The sequence below is a fragment of the Vidua chalybeata genome, chromosome 6, assembly GCF_026979565.1.
Source record: "Vidua chalybeata isolate OUT-0048 chromosome 6, bVidCha1 merged haplotype, whole genome shotgun sequence".
Classification (NCBI taxonomy): Eukaryota; Metazoa; Chordata; class Aves; order Passeriformes; family Viduidae; genus Vidua; species Vidua chalybeata.
In genome coordinates, this window is record NC_071535.1 from 16,066,448 (window position 1) to 16,083,791 (window position 17,344).

Genomic DNA, 17,344 nt, shown 5'->3' on the forward strand with positions numbered 1-17,344 from the left:
ACCCACAAAACTGAGCTATCTAGTTATCCCTAGATTTTGTGTAAGAAAATACATTCTCACTCAGTATTATATTTTCAATTTTTTTACATTTCTAATATATAGTTCTATCAAATGTTTAATACAGTCTTCATTTTTAAGCTACTATTTTAAACAGAATAGTCTGTAGATCAGATAGAAAATTTTTGTTGAGAATGAATTGCAAAGTAAATTATCTTTCCATTGATAGCCCACAGGGCTATTTTTTGCCACTTCTTCAAAAGGCTTTATTTAAGCATACACACAAAGAGCATATATTACATTGTTTTATGTAAAAAGCAAACAACCCTCCACTGCCAAAGCTGGTGTTTCACACATGGATAGGGGAGAAAAGGATTAAATAAACTCGAGAGGCCATTTGTTTTCATAAGTTAATTTCTGAGAAATTAATGAACTCAAAACTGTGTTTTAGGTAAATTCCTAGCATCAGCAGCTACAATAATTCTTACTGTCATCTAGAACAGAACATAGCAGAAAATCATTAAATACATTACGTGAACTCAGATTTCAAGAGAAAAGATTTTCCTGAACTTGGCTCATGGCACTCTGAACGAACAGCAGTGCATGGATAAAGGCTTTTAAAAGTATTAAAATCAGAACTTAGAAAAGGTTTTATAATTGGCATCATTTTGGAAGAGCTAGGAGTTACAAATTCTGTAAGTTTGCGCAGAAGTTACTCTGAACCATAATTACTGCATTTTAAACTGCCTGAAAATATAATCCAATCTTCTTAAAGTAATTGCCCAAGTAAATTTTTTATCCTGCAGATTAGAACATGAAATGCTGTTTCAGAACAAATCAGTAAGATGGAACAGATGCAGCATTAAGATGCAGCCAGATTAACACTGGGGAAACTTTAGGCAGTCTAGCTTTAAGTGGGCTGTTAATAATGTACTTAAACTAAGCTCAATTTAAAAACAAAAGAGGGAGATATTTAAGACTGTTCCCCAAATCAAAATCACTAAAAAAAAACCCCAAGCAACCGAAACCAAAAACAACCACACAGAAACCAAAATGAACAAAACCAAAGAAACCATAGTTCTTTATCCAATCTTATTTTAGAACAAAAGAATGACTTTTACATGTTTTGTACTCTTTGACAGGAAATCTGTGAAACCAAAACATGCCCTAACAAATTTAACCTTTCTTGAGGAGCATTCATAGTCACAAACTCATTTATAATGTGTTATGTGGGAGATGCCAAGTTGTAACAGTTTAACAGTCATCTACTTGGAATGTACCAACAGATTTATGTAGCAGTCACTCACATGTTCATGGCAGCTAACTGTTCTTTATGAATTAGGTTTCCCTGTATAAATTAGAAAACTACAAAAAGTCAGAACTGGGAGAAACCTCCATTGTCTGTAAAAGTTCAAGTGAAAACACCTTTGCAGCACTTTTCTTAGACAATAGCATATTGCTCATATAAAAGGTCTCTTATCCTATAGAAGTCCTGGCAGAGGCAGCCTTCCAATCCAATACGGCCTGTCTCAGTCTGAAACAAAAGATATGTTTCAATTTATTATCTTTACATGAATGAGAAACTTCATTTATTACTAAAATAAGATTTTATTTATTACTAAAATAATATATATTATTTTATAATATTGTTTGCCAAAGAGATTAAAACACAGGACACCTACCCTGCGGACAGCCACCAGGTTGTTGCACACAAGCACTCCTCCAACAAATTCAGCTTGTATACCTTCCCGCAAGAGAACCTGCTTGAAGTCAGACAGTCTTGGCTCATTCATAAACACAGACTGATGCCCAAGAACCTTCAAAACAACATACACAATTTTACTGCTTCTATTTAACACCTTCCATTTTTCCAAAGAGCTCATTATTGCGTTGGCAGCAGTGCACCCAAGACTACAGGACTCTAAATTAGTTCTATTTCTGTTCACCTCCAGCAATACATCTTCAGGACAGAAGAGCCTTAGAAGTTACCCATCACAAAAAGCAAAAGGTTTTTCTTTGCTCACATATTGAAGACAAATAGAAAGCTACAATGAAGATGCCTCTTCCAAGCCATGCTATGCCAGGGACCAAGCTGCAGTGAGCTGTACTGCTGATCAGTACAGGGTGCTATGATGGTTGCCATGAATCTGAACAGACTTTAGAGCTGTGTCCACAATTCTCTAGCTCCCAGAACAGACTACATTTAGGACTGTGAAACAGAGAATCTTAAAAACCATCTCTAGGATTAAAAGGTACTGGAATAATTCAACAGAAAGATAAAATAGTATCTCCTAAAATGCAAACTATTTTAAGAGCTATGATAAATTTATACCAAAGACAAACTTAATGAATTCTCAAATCACTACTATAGAAGCAGATGTATGAATGTCAAAGATCTGTATCTCAAGTATATGAAGTATCTTCCATAGCATCAACAAAACACAATAAAATCCTGAAGTGACTAACACCAACTGATTCCTCTGTCTGCAAGTACTAATTACAGATAAGACACACATTAATTAAAATCTTATTTCATAAATATATGGCTCTGTTAATGGATGCAACAGATCATCCTCACTGAAAAGCATAAAAGCTGAACAAAGAACAGCACCAGGTTTAACAAAAAGAAACCCAAAAATGAAAACCCAGTTTCAGTTAGGCTTTCATTTGAGTATGATCACAGTATCAACCTCTAAGCACTAGAAAAAGACAAATGAATACAGAGGTCTTCATAAAAGAAATCCAGACCAGCATAATTTCTGTACCTCATGAGGTGGCAGAGGTTCTAAAGTAGGAATGATCTCACTCTCCTCACACATCTCCTTGTCATCATCACCAAAGAGGCTTTTCATGGCCTTCTGTTGTGCAATCACACTCGAGTCTGAAGAAGGCACATCCACTTGCATCTCTAAGTCTTCATCTTCCCTCAACTCTCCCTCTTCCAAAATAACTCCAGTATCCACTTTGGAAACCCTCATGTCCAGAACACCATCTATCCAAGCCAATTCAGCATCCTTGGCTTTACAGAACTGAAGAGAGCTGACAAGAGAATCTTTCAACCTGACCTGAGTTGCACAAAAAATAAAAGTAGTATTAGTTTCAAGGAAAATACAGAGGTCTTATTTAAAGTTTTAAAGATTAGCAAGTTTCTCTTCATCATCTTTCCAATTGGTTTGATTCATGAACTCTTCTGGAGAGAAAGGATGGAACTGGTATCACCAAGGCAAGATACTTTAAAATTTAATATATGTAACACTTGTATTACAACTTAAAAAGCACCAGAGATCAACACCTTTCTCATCTTGGCTAAAATTAAAAAAGAACCTATAGAACTGCAAAGCTTGACTTAAATTTACAGCAAGAGCAATAATTTCTTTTTAAAAAACAGAAACCTTTTTTGCAGCCAAGTTGTTCCTCAGTTGGTCTTAGCAAATTCAGAGGAAGTTCCTATAGATACATTTAGGTTACTGATGAATAGTTAAAAATTTCAACCCTCCAAAAAATTATAATTACTATTTTATTGTAAGAAAGGATGTTGTAGTATGAGACTTTTAAGTGTCCTAACCCTGATTCCTCTGGTGGACTCTGGGACTTTAATCCTTTAAATAAAGCTCTATTCTTAGAGATTGTTATCCACATTAAAAGGTCCATGATTCCCATAGTGCAATCAAGGCTCCAACCGTGTGAAAGAACCTCCAGCTACCCACCCATGTGCAGCACAGCCCACTCAAATGACACTGTTACACTGACACTTCACTCACATCTATTATTTTCAAATTCAATATGGCCACTGCAATTCTTCTGGGTCATTTCTTACACACTAGCAACTCTCATAGCCTTAAAAAACAAACAAAAAATCCCAACAACCAACATGCAGAAAACATGCTGTTTTAAGGCTGCCATAACTAGATGATTTTTAATAACTGGAATTTTCTACTTTCTAGACGAGAACAGATTTTTCTCTGGAAAGAAACAGAAGTACTTCTTTCAACAATTCTACCAATGTTTTTCTATTAACTTTAAAAGAACAAAGGAATAAAGGACTACTGCAAAAAGTGCTTGTGAGAGACTTCCCTCTAAACAACTTTGAAAATTAAATTGGGAACATAGACAATTTTCACATAATTCACATAAGCTATTCCAGCTTTCTTATTTAGAACTTAATATATTGCATTTAATTTTCATGGCTAACACACAGCAATACATTATCATAACGTTACTTACCAAGAATCATCACATTAAGTTTTTTGGGGGTACGGGTATCTTATTTGTTTTTATCATTAGCTTGCTCCTAATTTTACATGTTCACTCTTAGGTACTATTTAAGTATGAAGCATTTTTTAATCCTAGCTCTTTAAGGCTCCATTTGAGATTCCAAAGAGAATGCTGAATTGTAGCTAGTATACAATGGTATTCTAAATGTAGGCATTATAAATGTGAAAATACTTCAATAAAGCAAACTGATGCCCCTGTGGAGACAAATGTTGCCTTTTGCACTTCAGGTAAAAACACACTGATATCACATTCAAGCTTTCAAACACTTATGAATAATAAGCCTCAGGAGAATGCTTATCTAAAAGACAGAAAAACACAACTAATGCCTTGATGACACAAAATTAATTGAACTCGCAAGTGCTACCACCTTTTCTCTCCCAAAGAACAGAGGGCAAATTACATTCTCCTCATACAGCTCTACTACCGACCACACAAGTTACACAACTAAAAAATTCCAGTACCTTACCTGGTAAATGTGAGTTTCACTTGTAGCATCTACAGTTTCATGAAGTTTGGGCATGTAAACTTTAATATCTTTTCCACCAAAAGCTCTGCAACATTCTGCAAGGTCCTGACTGGCCTCAGGTGGTCCATGGACAATCACCAGTTGTCTTGGTTTCATTTGGTTAATAATTTTTTTAATTGAGTCCCCATCTGAACGTCCTTCGTAGTCAATGTATGTAACTCTGGCTCTAGTTTGAATTTAAAAACCGAGAATAATATGTTTTAGTTTAAAAGATTAAACCTTTGAGTGCTCCAAAATACTTTAAGATATATTTAAATTATTGTACATTGACAAAAGCTGTCAGCACAGTGTATTATGGATCTGTAAAATACAGTTGTCAAATATTAGCATGTGTGTATTTAACACTATACATTCACAAAATTCACTTACACAGTTATAAAAAAAAATAAGTTATGCATGAAATAAGCATATTTGAATATGTTATCATTTTAACAAAACATACTTAAGTATCTATGCTAGCCTACTATTGTATCATTTCTTCTGTCTTTTCCAGCTGTCTCCATAAGGCTGGAAACAAACCAAATTTTTTAAGACTGGGGAACCATAAGACTGTTCTGTGCTCCCAGAAAGACTAGTAAAATACAACTTAGCTCAGGGAAAAAAGCAAACTAAAATCAAGTCCTTTCCCACTTTCTTAAATCCAAGCTAGCCCTTTACCCAATTTGCACTGTACCCATGCCACTGTTCTAGCAGAATTGAGAACAGTCACTCACTTAATTTCCATGGATTCTGTTGCAGAAATACATTTGGTAGGAACATCTGATAAATCCTGGTCCATAGGCTCCTCTCCATTTGTCAAACCAGACTCTAATTTGCTTTTTTCTTCTTCTGTTGCTTGTAGTTCTGGAACTAGAAAATCCTCAGGTCTAAAGAATGAAAGGCATTTTGCTTTTTAGAGTAAAACCAAAGCACAACCCAATATAAAAACAAACAGTGCTGATTATTACTACTAAGATTTTTTTGTAACTGTTATTGCCAGCAATTTTACTACACCTGCCAAACATTTCCACACTTGAACAGAGCTGATTTGGAAAATATGACCTTCCTATCTTAAAAAAGAACTTGATTAACTTAGGAAATACTAGCAAATTGAGGATTTCTAGCAAGTATTCCTTAAGCAAAGCTGACAAATATCACTGAATTTTCTTAGGATGATTAGTGTTTTCTCACGTCACAAATTTAACATTAAGTGAAATATAAAGCAGAAAAAAGTCAGGTTAAAAGAATTTAAAATCTTCTACCTCAAAAGATTAAAAAAAAAAAAGCCTGGAATGAAAATACATCCTAAAAGGTGTGAACACAGGTCAAGGATCAGCACTCTGCAGCTTCAATCCTTATCATAAACTTTCTCTAAGACTTAGCAGTTTGAAGAGCATATAGCAATGCTGCAAAACAGACAAAATGGTAAATTCAATTACTTCTAGTTTTTTATTATTTCACAGCTACTATGTTAGTATACATTACCACCACATACTTGATAATTTCACCATATTCATCCCATTTAATTCTTTCTTCAGGAGCTGGAAACATTGGATAAGATTTTTTTGCCTGTTTGAAGAAGCTTCCTTTCCGGCTACCTTCACCTTTCATCATCAAATCATGTTTGGTCTTATGTAAAGTCGGCTGATCAATATCCTCCTCAGCATCACTCTCATCACTGGAATCAATATCTGCCCTGAAATGACATTCCAAAAATACCTAGCACTTTTTTTTTTCCTTCAGGTTTCATATTATGTAAACACACTGAGTAGAAAATAACAGTTGACATAACACTAACCAAGGGCAGTTTATGTATCTGAGAAAGAGCTCACAGTCAAATGGCAGATGAAACTGGCCCTATCAGAACAACAGATCAAAGACAACCACTCCTGATTCCCTCAAACAAAGCTAGTGAAACTCTAATTTTCATATAGGCCTGAAAAGAGTTGAAGAAGCAGAATAATCACACAGAAATCTCAACTCTGATCATAACAGCAGAATGAGCAACATACTTACTCTTTAGACTGCTCTAACTTCTTAGCTGCCTCTTTCTTCAGTTTTTCCTTTTCTAGGTATTCTTCAAGTTCTTTTCCTTCCAACTTGACACGTTTTCTCAACTGCAGATGGAATAAAAATTACTTATTGTGAGTAGCTGACACAACTTTAATACTTCTCCTATGCGCTGCTGACAAGAATATTTGTTCTCAGGCACCAAGGGCAAGTATAAATTGTATGTTACATACAAGACAAGACTATGGCAAAAATGTGGTACCCTGACATGGTAACATCATGAGAGTACCAATTTGTACAGTCTGCTTTAAATTAAAGCATTTCTAAAAATATTAAAATCAATTAAGCTTTCCAAAAATTTCTGAAAATGTCTTCAGGAAATATCTCTCCAATAAGTGAAGGAAAATACTTTAAATGACCAGTGTTTTTTTAGTTTTTCAATCATTAACATCAAACCAGAAGAAACTAGCAAAGTCATACTAGCTGACAAAACAATGGTAGATTTTGTTTCTTGCTTCCTGAGTACAGCTCACTTTGAATAAACTGAATTCTAGTAATAATCTAATACTATAATTCAATTATTTCAATCCAATCTAAAACCAAAATAAAGCTGCATCATCAGTATTGAAATTATCACTGCAATCACAGAGGACTTCCATAAATTAACAATGTGCACCAGAAGGAAGTAGACACAGGTGTACAGATTATTAAAAACAACTTGAAAGCATGAACAGCAATTAATTATCTCCTAATTTCCAGAATTTGCTCATCCTTCTAATCCTGTTGGGATATATTATACGAATTTGACTTGATTCTCCTCTCACCCAAACCGGGAGAATTTTCCAGCAAGACCAACCCATTATATGTGGTGATCTATACATCAACTGCAAGCAGAATTTTTCTATTGTAATACAAATACAAAGGAACAAGTTGTGTAAAAATAAATATTTAAAAGGAACTTCATGCTCAGCTCTATTAATTTTGCCATGCCATGAAAATGCATTTTGCAGTTCTCAGTAGGAGACTTATTTTTATGTAAATTTATCCACAATCTGATAAATATGCAACATACTGATTTCAGGTTTCTCTCCTCCACTAGAAGCACTTCCAGAAGATCAAAAAGGAAACTATGCTCAGTTTTGCCCACATGACCCCAGATGGTACACAATTAAAACCTGGAGCTACAGAGACAACGCTTACCTCAATATCTATAACTTTTTCAGACGGATTATCAATCAGGAATCGTGCTAATGTTCCAGGTGTAGTGCGGTAAGTTAAAATTATGGAGTTTTTGGAATCCTGGCACCACTGAATAAAAAGATCTCTAGAAAACCCACACTCCAAGTCAGGCTGACTGGCAAGAACAACTTTTGGACTTGGCACTCGAGCCAGATCAGACAGACTGTGACATAAGGAGAGATGGCGGAACTGAAAAGGGTTGTTTCTCTTGTCTTCAAAGCACCTCATCAATTTGTCACTCATCCATTCGACCTAAAATATGTATTAGAAGAAGTTATCTATACAAATACAAGCTCTTCAACAGTATAAGCTTCATATGAAGTACAGGATGCAATATGCTTATGATTACTTCAGTATTTCTCAGCAGGTATAGAAATAATGTTGAGCATAAGCAACACTGAAACAAGTACTTTAAGCTCTCTTTTTTAACAACTATAAACTATGCTAACAAGTCTTATCCTAAAGACAGAAATCAGTATCAAGAAACATGCCCACTGTTACAACTGGACATCGTGTTACTTGAGCAAAAGAGCTGAGACACAAACATGCAGTACAGAATAAGGACATTCCCCCAGTACTTTGCCACTTTATAACATTAAAAAGAAAAGCTTTTGCATAAATGTTCCTTTACCCTTCATAATTGGATTTTAAAATTAAAACAAACCTGTGATTTAGAGAACTCCACTACATTGTAGCTGACATTATTCAAAAGTGCAAGAGAGTAGACTCCTAATCCTGCATCTTTTGTTCTCCAGATCTGATCAAGAAGCTGAGCAAGTTCCAGAACTCTGCCTGCTGTATCCACGGCTATTAATACATTTCCATCACCTCGTAATGTCTCCAAAACATTAGCTAAGAAGAATTAAAAACAAAAACCTACTTATACTTTGAACCAAAGTTAGAAGGTTTGTAGTGTGGATTGGATTTTTTTTTTTGTTATATTACACTAGTAATTGTATTCAAAAGTGTACTGAACACAGAAACAAATGAAACTCGAAAAGAGATCCAAATCTACATTTCCACCACAATTAAAGGGAGCTGGAGTTTCCTCAGTAGCTCTACATTGGTACTTCTTTCTTTTTTGTTGTTTTTTTTTTTTTTAATTAAAAAACAACAGAAAATGGAGTTTAAAAAAAGAAAGTGCTGAGGAAGGTAATTTAAAAATCCCTGAAGAGATTTAAGGATATTGGGTAAAATATACTATTTTCAAATATGGTTCATTGTTGTTAGGAAAACATTTAACTGAAAGGATCAGTATCATCAGAAAAGAATAATTCAAAACTTGTTACATTTTAATAAGGATTCTTAAGTTTAAATGCTGATGAATTTCTCATAGAAAAACAATTTATAGTGGCTAATAAATCACATTACTGATATTTTTGAAGCCCAAACAATACATACTCAGCAGCTGTTCATCCCTTTGCTTCCTTCTGGGTTGTACATAAGTAGCATTAAATGAATCTGTAATAAGCAATGAAGGCCTGCTCAACATTTCCAAGGAACATCCATTCAGATGGCTGTGGAAAAAAGGAAAAATCTCACTTTTTTGCATTTCTATTTTACGAGAAAAAATAAGACAGCTAGATCCCAGATATTTGCATGTACAGAAACCAAACTACTCAGCTGCTGAATGCTTCCTGCTTCAAATTTACAAATAAATAAAAACAAATGGAACAAAGAAACCCAGAGCTAATACTTGCTTAAACCTGGTTAATCTGGATGCAAATGAAATTAGTGGTCTTATTAGAATTGGAAATGCACTTCCACACCTCCTTATCACCCACTAAATGATACACACCTAACACAGCTAAGAACCATACATTACTATGTTGAACTTACATCTCCCTCTTGTGGTTGAAATCAACGGCATAAACAATTTCTTCCTCCCCATCCTTGACAATCTTCCAAATTGTGCCTCCTATCATGTGACCAGCTGGCAATGGTGTGATTGACAAACCATGTCCTTTGCCTACAAAGGTTTTCAGTATTTTAGGTAGATTACACATATTAAAATCCATTACTCTGAACAAGATACAGTAACTTTAAACTACTGAATACCCAAATTACTACTGAGAAAAAAATGAAATTAAGTATGAAAAAGTAGTAACATCCGTCCTTCCTGTCTAATCAGTAACATCAAAATATTTTGCAAGTCACTTTTATATTTCCTCTAGAATAAAGAAATTAAAGATCACTTCTTCCCTCTACCTCCCACTGATACTCAGAGGCACTGCAGAGCTGCTGTAACTATGGACATAAACAACAGTAAATTATATAAAAAACGTATCACAAGAAAGCAAGCACAATGATGAAAGCCAGGATCCTCTCTGAGGCAACACTAAATGTTTACTATATCAATCACTTTCGAGGTACTTGGGAAAACTTACATAAATTATACAATCTGGAAGCTTTCCAGAATGATAAACACTCAAGTCAAACCATAGCAGAAAAGGTGCTCATGTGCTGCAGTCAGGGATGGCAGAACTTTTCAGCACCTGATGCATTTTTCAAAGGGACTGTTGCTCCCTGTCATTGATACCAACCTGCATGTTTGTCAGATTAAAATGAGACCACCCACAACCATTATTCACTGACTCTGCTGCATTAAATGCACAGTAATAATTAATAATTAAACATATATTGTCTTCTTAAAAGCCTCCATCGAGTCTTTTCAAATCACCTCCATTAAATATGAAGTTAGTTGTTTTAAAAAAGTTGTATGCTAAAATTACTCTTTAGATGTAAAAATTTTCAAGGTAGATATAGCCTTGCTACAACTATCTCAAAAAGGGGCCAACAGTCTTTCAAGGACAACATCCTCTTTCCAAATAAGAAGTCAAGTCTTTTGGCAGCACTATTCATGAACCTGTAAAACAGTACACTTCAGAGACAAACTGCTGGTGGTCAGCCTGTATGTGTCTCTGTTCAAGAAGAGAGGTTTTGTTATACTCTGATCTTTACATTCAACACTAGTGGAAAGCTGCTGATTGTCACAGGTCCCAGCAATACACTACACTGAGTATGATCTGAGTCACTGAAGATCTCCCCACTAAATCACACACATGCTGTAACTTCATCTCTGTAACCCGCTCTAGAAAGCTTTCCCTTGTGTACTGGTTATGGAGAGTTCTGAGGTATCTACCCCTAGACATAAGTAAATAATTTCAACAGACATCAGTAAATTTCAAGAAAAGTTACAAAAACACAAAAGAGAAACAAACATCTAAACATTCTTTGGCATCACCTCCTCTGCATTAAGTAAAAGTTCTATACATTTCTAGATACAATTGCACTTGATGCAGACTGACATGAGGCTAATGAATTCAGCACAGCAAAACATAATATTTCAGAATTCAGTCCCTTTAAAAAAGTTACTTTAATTCTTAACTGCTCTGTTGCCTTTCACTAAAAGTAATTTCTTGAGGTTTTGGTGACAACTTTACCTTTTAAGTTCACAATCTGAGAAAACTTCAGCTGTTGTATCTTATCAAAGGCTGCATCTACATCATCCAATGTAAAGAGTGTGAAATCTTCAGTATTATGGCGGGACTAAAACAAACAAAGAGGTACAGAGCATTCAAACACTCCACCATATCAAAGATGTTGTGTATGAAAGTATCAACTTAAACATACCTGGTAGAGATCATACATAAACATCTGTCCCATTTTATATACAGGAATAGTTGCATAAATGGCACAATTCAATCCCATTTTTCCAACTGCATACGGAAGTGCACCAAGATGTAGAGGGTCAGGGTGGGAAAGAAGAACAGCATCAACCTGGTGTACATGCCTATAAAAAGAGGGCCAACAAAAGCCATTGAAAGAAGCTCTGTATGGTTTTGTGTATCTCCTGCTACGGATACTTTGAGAATATATACACAGTCTGAATGCCAAACAATGAAACTTAAACCCTTCAAGAACTGGGACACTTTTAAAAATCGTAATTAAAACTTACAGATGTTTCCTAATGTTCAAGTACTTTAAAACACAAGTGACTTCAGAAAGCATAACTTTAAGATCTGAAGACATAAGTTTCACATCAAACTCCTGATGAAAAAGACCTTAATATGTAAGTGGACACCAGAAAGTAAATTAACTGAGGGACCAAGAATATTATCAGTACAGATGTGCTACAAATTGCTTATACACCCCAAAACAGACGACAACTTTTCTTCCGATGAGAGTGACCAAGTAATAGGACCAAAGACACAACAATGCTCAAACTGATAAAGATCAAATCAAAATATATTTCTTTAAATACAGAAAAGATCAAACATATCATTTAAGAAAATCAGTTTGGGGGATTTTATTACTCTTAAAAACATTTGTTTTTGCTTGCAAATTGTTGCATAAAATTAGAACTCTCACTAAAACCTTTCTACATATCATAACTGAAAAACTTGAGGGCATAAAACACATGTAACAAATGAAAATACAAGCTGGACTGACAGTTTTTTGTTCCCTTGCATAGTAAGTGGGGCACACACATTCTTCTCGATGGCTGTTACGATAAAAGGAATTTTATCTAATCACTTCTTAGATAAGACACTAAAAATTTTTTATAAATTATCCTCAGTACCTAACAATCCTTACTTAAAAGATTTCAAACACTACAAGTGTGTCAATGCTACAAAACTAGTATCAAAAAGCTCAGTTTCTTTCTCAATTCCATGTTTCAGTCCTAACTTGGCAATCAGCACAGCTCCTTGCTGTACATCTGAAGAAGTTCAGTATTGAAGTCTTGGGTTGGAGGGGTTTTTTCCCTTTGTTTTTTCCCTTTGCAGGGCTGGTGTCCTGACAGAAGGTGCTTTCCTGACAGTCTATTCAACTTGAAACAAGAGCCAAGAGTTGAACTGCTTTGTATTCAGCCTACATGCACGAAGGCTTCTTCTCCCATTTAAAACTTAGTCAACTATTCTAAATTAGCTGACAGTCAAGGTCAGTCTCCCCTAAACTCTGTTACATTTATGACAATAAAAAACAAACAAATCATCCAAGCCAAAACAAAAACTGAACAGTTTGAGAATTACAGTCAAGAGACACAACTCACTGGACTGACAAGAAAAAAATCCCAAGTTTTTGCAGGAAATGTTTCAGCAGTGTGATTCCCTTCAACTAAATATACACGAAACACAAAAAAAAAAAAAAAAAAAAAAACAAAAAACACCAAAAAAAACCAATTTTGCATTTAGCAACACCATACATTATACCACTGCGTGGAATTTTGAAAACTTTCAAGATAGACCAAGCCCTATTTTAATAGATGTATGAACTGAACTACTTACTTCCTCAGAGAATCAATAATATCCATAGAAAAGTTTTCATCCCAGCCACAGTCCAAAAGAAAACGAAACTCATCAACTTGCAAAAGATAGCAGAGGGCAGATTCCTCCTGCACCCCCGAGAGCGTAGTCAACTTGATAATCGATGTCATTTTCCTCTCCAAGTGTTTAATCTCCAAAAGAACTAATCTGAATGGGGGACAAAATGTTTCATTGACTGACACAAAGAAAAATTTCATTTAAGATCTAGCTTCACATATTCCTGAAAATGTGCAGGCTAACGGTGTTAATACTGTTCAATACAGCTGCTCGATACCAATTAAGTCTCAGACATTAACATTCTACACTTGCAGGTCTTATTAGAAAGAGGTGGGGTTAATTCTCTACGATAAACATTAAGAATAATTATAAAAAGGATCCCTAGGAGCAGCGCAGTTAACAGCAGCTCCACAGAGCTGGATGGGGGCACCCAGAGATGGCACATCCAGGGCCTGCCCGAGCAGGGGCACAGCGCGGGGCGGTCCGGGGGCTCCGGGGCTCCAGCGCCACACCGGGCCCCGGCGCCCGGGCCTGGCCTCTCGCCGGGCGAGGATGGGGTCACGGGGGCGAGTCGTGCGCCCACTCCAGTCCGAGGCGAGGAGAACAAGGGGAAGAGGAGGATGATGTGAAAGAGCCGGTACCTGCCGCCCTCAACCACCCCCAGCCCGCGCCGCGCTCGCCGCCATCTTGCGGGGGGCGGGGAGGAGGGGCAGCAGGCGGAAGGGTAGCGGGCGGTACCACCGCGAGCCCGCCGGGGGGAGCGCGCTCCTCCCCCGCCCCCGCGCAGCCCGTGGTCTCGCCCGGCCCGCCCGTTCCCGGTGCCCTTGGCGCGGCCGCTGCGGGTCCCGGTGGTGGCGCGAGCAGCGGTAATGGCGGGGTCGCGCGCGGCGCGGGAGCGGCGTTGGGGGCGGAAGCGCTGCCGGACCTCCCTGGGAGCGCCTCGCCCTGTCCCCTACCCCTTCGGCCGGGACACGGCGGCGGGGGAAGCGCCCCTCAGCCGTGGGGCTATATGGCGCTATTGCCCCTGGAGGGCGGTCGGGGTGCCGGGCAGGCCGCGGGCGGCTGAGCCGGGAGGTGGTGGGGCCGTGCCGCGAGTCAGCGGCCGGGCCCGGGGCGGGGGTTCCGCGGGGGGTGCGTGCGGAGCCGCCCCACAGCGGCCGCGGCGGGAGCGGCGGCGGAGTTTGCTCAGGGACCCGGCCGGGGCTCCGAGCCCGCGGCTGTGTGTGACAGACCTCACTGGTATCGCGTGTAATTCCCTAATCTGGAAGACTTTGGTTGGGTTGGAAAGGTTTGCTGGGCCTCTTTAGTCTGGAGACGTCTGCGAGGGGAATCTCATTAATGCGTGTAAATATCTCAAGTTATCTGAGATCTGGCGGGTGCCAGACACTTTTCATTGGTGCCCAGCGACGCGATGAGGAGCAATGGCCATAAACTAAAACACAAGAAGTTCTCCCTCAAGACGAGGAAGATCTTCTACAATTTGAGGGTTACAGAGCACTGGAGCAGCTTCCCAGAGAGGTCGTGGAGTCTTCCCTCTCCGGAGACATTCAAAAACCACCTGGATCTGTTCCTGTGTCATCTGCTGCAGGTGATCCTGCCTTGACAGAGAGGTTGGACTGGATGATCTCCAGAGGTCCACTCCAACTGCAATGATTCTGTCATTCTGTGATTTTAGAAATATTCTTCCTTATTTTAGAAATGTCCTTTCTTATCTGTCAGCTCCCCACTAAATATACAACTTGTCTCTGAGACTTGACACAGATAATGAAGTGTCCTTCTACAGAAGTTTAGGTTATGAAAGTGTTTCTAATGTTTTACAGAACGACAAACTTCTGTAGAGTTGCTTTAATGAGTAAATTAAAGAGATGTTCTATTTCTCTCCTGTTTTAGGATGAAATCCTTTTTCCCTGGGTCAACGGTTAGGATTATTTCTGAGAAACCCAGGTATGGGTTTGAGAGCAGTATGTGTCTCCCAGGAAGTGTTTGATAGCCCTCATGTGTATTATGCAATTGTGGAATCCTAATAAGTGAGAGTAAAGGTGCCAAGCATGCAATAGTTTCCAAGTGCAGATGTATTTGTACCTCTTACCTGTTACGCTTTTCTTTCTAGCAGTCATGGTGAATTTCGCCCAAGCTGTGCGTGAACACTGGGTTCACATCCTTGTTCCCTTAGGATTTGTGATTGGATGCTATTTGGACAGGTGGAATGATGAAAGATTGTCTGCCTTCAGAAACAAGAGCTTATTATATAAAAGGTCTGCTTTATGATGCCTCTTATATACGTATATTGTAATTCTTCAGAATTCTTCTCAGTTCTTTTTTAGTTCTAATCAAAACCAAAAAAAGGGAAGAAAGGCCTAAAAATATCAAGCATTCATGAAGTGTTTTAGGTCAGTAATACCCCCTGAAAATGGAATCTTTAGGAGCTATCATCATGAAAGAAAGGATCATTAACTACTGTTAATGACTGTAAAGTTCTTGGTCATGAAATATGGAAACCATTATTTTGACACTCTATAACTTCAGCAGGAAACACAGTGCTTGAGTCTTAATTTTCTCTCTTAAATTTAAAATGATCACAGCACTTGTCAACCAAATACTTTTTATAAATGTGTGTTACTTCAAAATAATTTCCAAGTTCTTGGAAATTAACATACATGCTGCTATATCTTCACTGAATGATGTGATTATATGCACTGATCAGTTTGGGTTTTCTGGCTCTGACTCCTCAGGGAGTATTTACATCAGAGAACTTCAGGCATTGACTCGCCTGTGTCAGTTCTAATTCTGTATTAGATCATCAGGTTAACAAAAGAGGAGAGAAAAAAGTCATGTTGCATAAACTGATAGTAGGAGTACTATCAGTTTGCTAGTGGATATGTTTTTCCACCTCTGGCCTCACCTAAATTCATTTTGAGTAGAAAAAGCTTTTGACATCATCTGATACATTACTGATACATTAGCACTTTTCTTAATGTATTTGTTAGTGAAGTTGGGCTGCTATGTCAGTGTCTTGTAAAAATCACATCTTCTGTCACACCTCTCTTTCCACTAAAGTAATGAATTGTTATATTTAAAAGTAGTAGATTTTTTTTCATTTTGGATCCAATTAAAAGTCTATTAACTCCTTAGAAGTCAGCTATTCTGTGCTTCCATTTAAATGAATGGAAATTCAGAGGACTCAATCCACTGAAGCTTTTGAAAGAAAGGAGGAAGTTTATCACTATGGAAAGATTTTTAACTGACAGCAATTGCAAGGGAAGTTAAATTTTTACATAAATCTCAAATTGAAGGTATTGTTGAATATAAACTAACACAAATAAGTACTTAAATTTATTAATAATTATTCTAAAAATAAAGATACTAATTTTAGTCTTTTCCCTCTTGTTTTTTTTTTTCTACACAGGGAGTTGAAGCCTGGTGAAGAAGTAACTTGGAGATAAAAGCTGATGATGAAACAGAAGACATTTTTGCTTTATTCATCGTCTTACCGCACATGTTGAAATAACAGGAATATGATTTTTACCTTGAGAGGATACTACAGTAAAGGACATCTGCAATTCATCAGTGCTAGTTTAATATCTGGTGTTATTTTTTGAAGTTGATTTAATTACATGACTAAGATGTGTTCAGGAATTCCATTAGTCCATAAGCATTGAGAAAATTTTCTTCCCTACTCTGGAAAGGAGAGGAAGAATTATAGAATAAACTATGCAAAAATCATTTATGTTGTTATTGCTGTGTATGGTGTGGAATCCATGTATTTATAGCTATTTCATGAACTAGCCTTTAAAGAAATACTTCCATAAACCCAGCATGTGTTTGACAGGTACTGAACCTCGTTAAGTTTCTTTCTGGATTTCCTCTGTAGTCTTGTTTGGAATAGCGGTTAAGCAGTTATTGCGGCTTTGAGAGGGGACCAGGAGGGTCTAAGGGGCGGGCAGCTGGTGAGCACAAGGCCGGAGCGCGCGGGGCCGGGCCCTGCTCCTCTCGG

The 17,344-nt window shown here is 37.5% G+C and overlaps 2 protein-coding genes across 6 annotated transcripts; one reads left to right on the forward strand and one right to left on the reverse strand.

The window, feature by feature from the left end:
* Positions 1-208: 208 nt before the first annotated feature.
* CPSF2 (cleavage and polyadenylation specific factor 2) lies at positions 209-14,067 on the reverse strand. 2 transcript variants are annotated; one of them, XM_053945431.1, is made up of 15 exons: positions 13,992-14,067; positions 13,315-13,500; positions 11,660-11,819; positions 11,470-11,575; positions 9,866-9,995; positions 9,428-9,543; positions 8,691-8,878; positions 7,988-8,278; positions 6,794-6,894; positions 6,273-6,473; positions 5,512-5,664; positions 4,739-4,964; positions 2,763-3,062; positions 1,680-1,814; positions 209-1,531 (listed from the first exon to the last, which is right to left on the reverse strand). In XM_053945431.1, the coding sequence occupies exons 2-15, from the start codon at positions 13,461-13,463 to the stop codon at positions 1,439-1,441; spliced, it is 2,349 nt and encodes a 782-aa protein (XP_053801406.1). In that variant the 5' UTR covers positions 13,464-13,500; positions 13,992-14,067; the 3' UTR covers positions 209-1,438. The 2 variants fall into 2 exon arrangements, with proteins under 2 accessions (XP_053801406.1, XP_053801405.1); XM_053945430.1 differs by lacking the exon at positions 13,992-14,067 and having other exon boundaries at positions 13,315-13,908.
* Positions 14,068-14,136: 69 nt separating this feature from the next.
* Positions 14,137-17,073, forward strand: NDUFB1 (NADH:ubiquinone oxidoreductase subunit B1). Of its 4 annotated transcripts, none has more exons than XM_053945433.1 (4): positions 14,139-14,216; positions 15,241-15,294; positions 15,461-15,605; positions 16,757-17,073. In XM_053945433.1, the coding sequence occupies exons 3-4, from the start codon at positions 15,466-15,468 to the stop codon at positions 16,791-16,793; spliced, it is 177 nt and encodes a 58-aa protein (XP_053801408.1). In that variant the 5' UTR covers positions 14,139-14,216; positions 15,241-15,294; positions 15,461-15,465; the 3' UTR covers positions 16,794-17,073. The 4 variants fall into 4 exon arrangements, with proteins under 4 accessions (XP_053801407.1, XP_053801408.1, XP_053801410.1 ...); XM_053945435.1 differs by having other exon boundaries at positions 15,464-15,605; XM_053945432.1 differs by lacking the exon at positions 15,241-15,294 and having other exon boundaries at positions 14,137-14,216.
* The last annotated feature ends 271 nt before the right edge of the window (positions 17,074-17,344 follow it).

What these genes read in the sequence shown, in the direction of transcription:
- NDUFB1 (XM_053945432.1), top strand. Translation starts at nt 15,466, where the DNA reads ATGGTGAATTTCGCCCAAGCTGTGCGTGAACACTGGGTTCACATCCTT. An exon ending in AAGAGCTTATTATATAAAAG is followed by an intron (nt 15,606 to 16,756) that starts GTCTGCTTTATG and finishes TTTTCTACACAG; the next exon opens with GGAGTTGAAGCCTGGTGAAG.
- CPSF2 (XM_053945430.1), bottom strand. Translation starts at nt 13,550, where the DNA reads ATGAAATTTTTCTTTGTGTCAGTCAATGAAACATTTTGTCCCCCATTC. An exon ending in GTGAAACTCACATTTACCAG is followed by an intron (nt 3,063 to 4,738) that starts GTAAGGTACTGG and finishes TGTGCAACTCAG; the next exon opens with GTCAGGTTGAAAGATTCTCT. An exon ending in AACCTCTGCCACCTCATGAG is followed by an intron (nt 1,815 to 2,762) that starts GTACAGAAATTA and finishes GTTGTTTTGAAG; the next exon opens with GTTCTTGGGCATCAGTCTGT.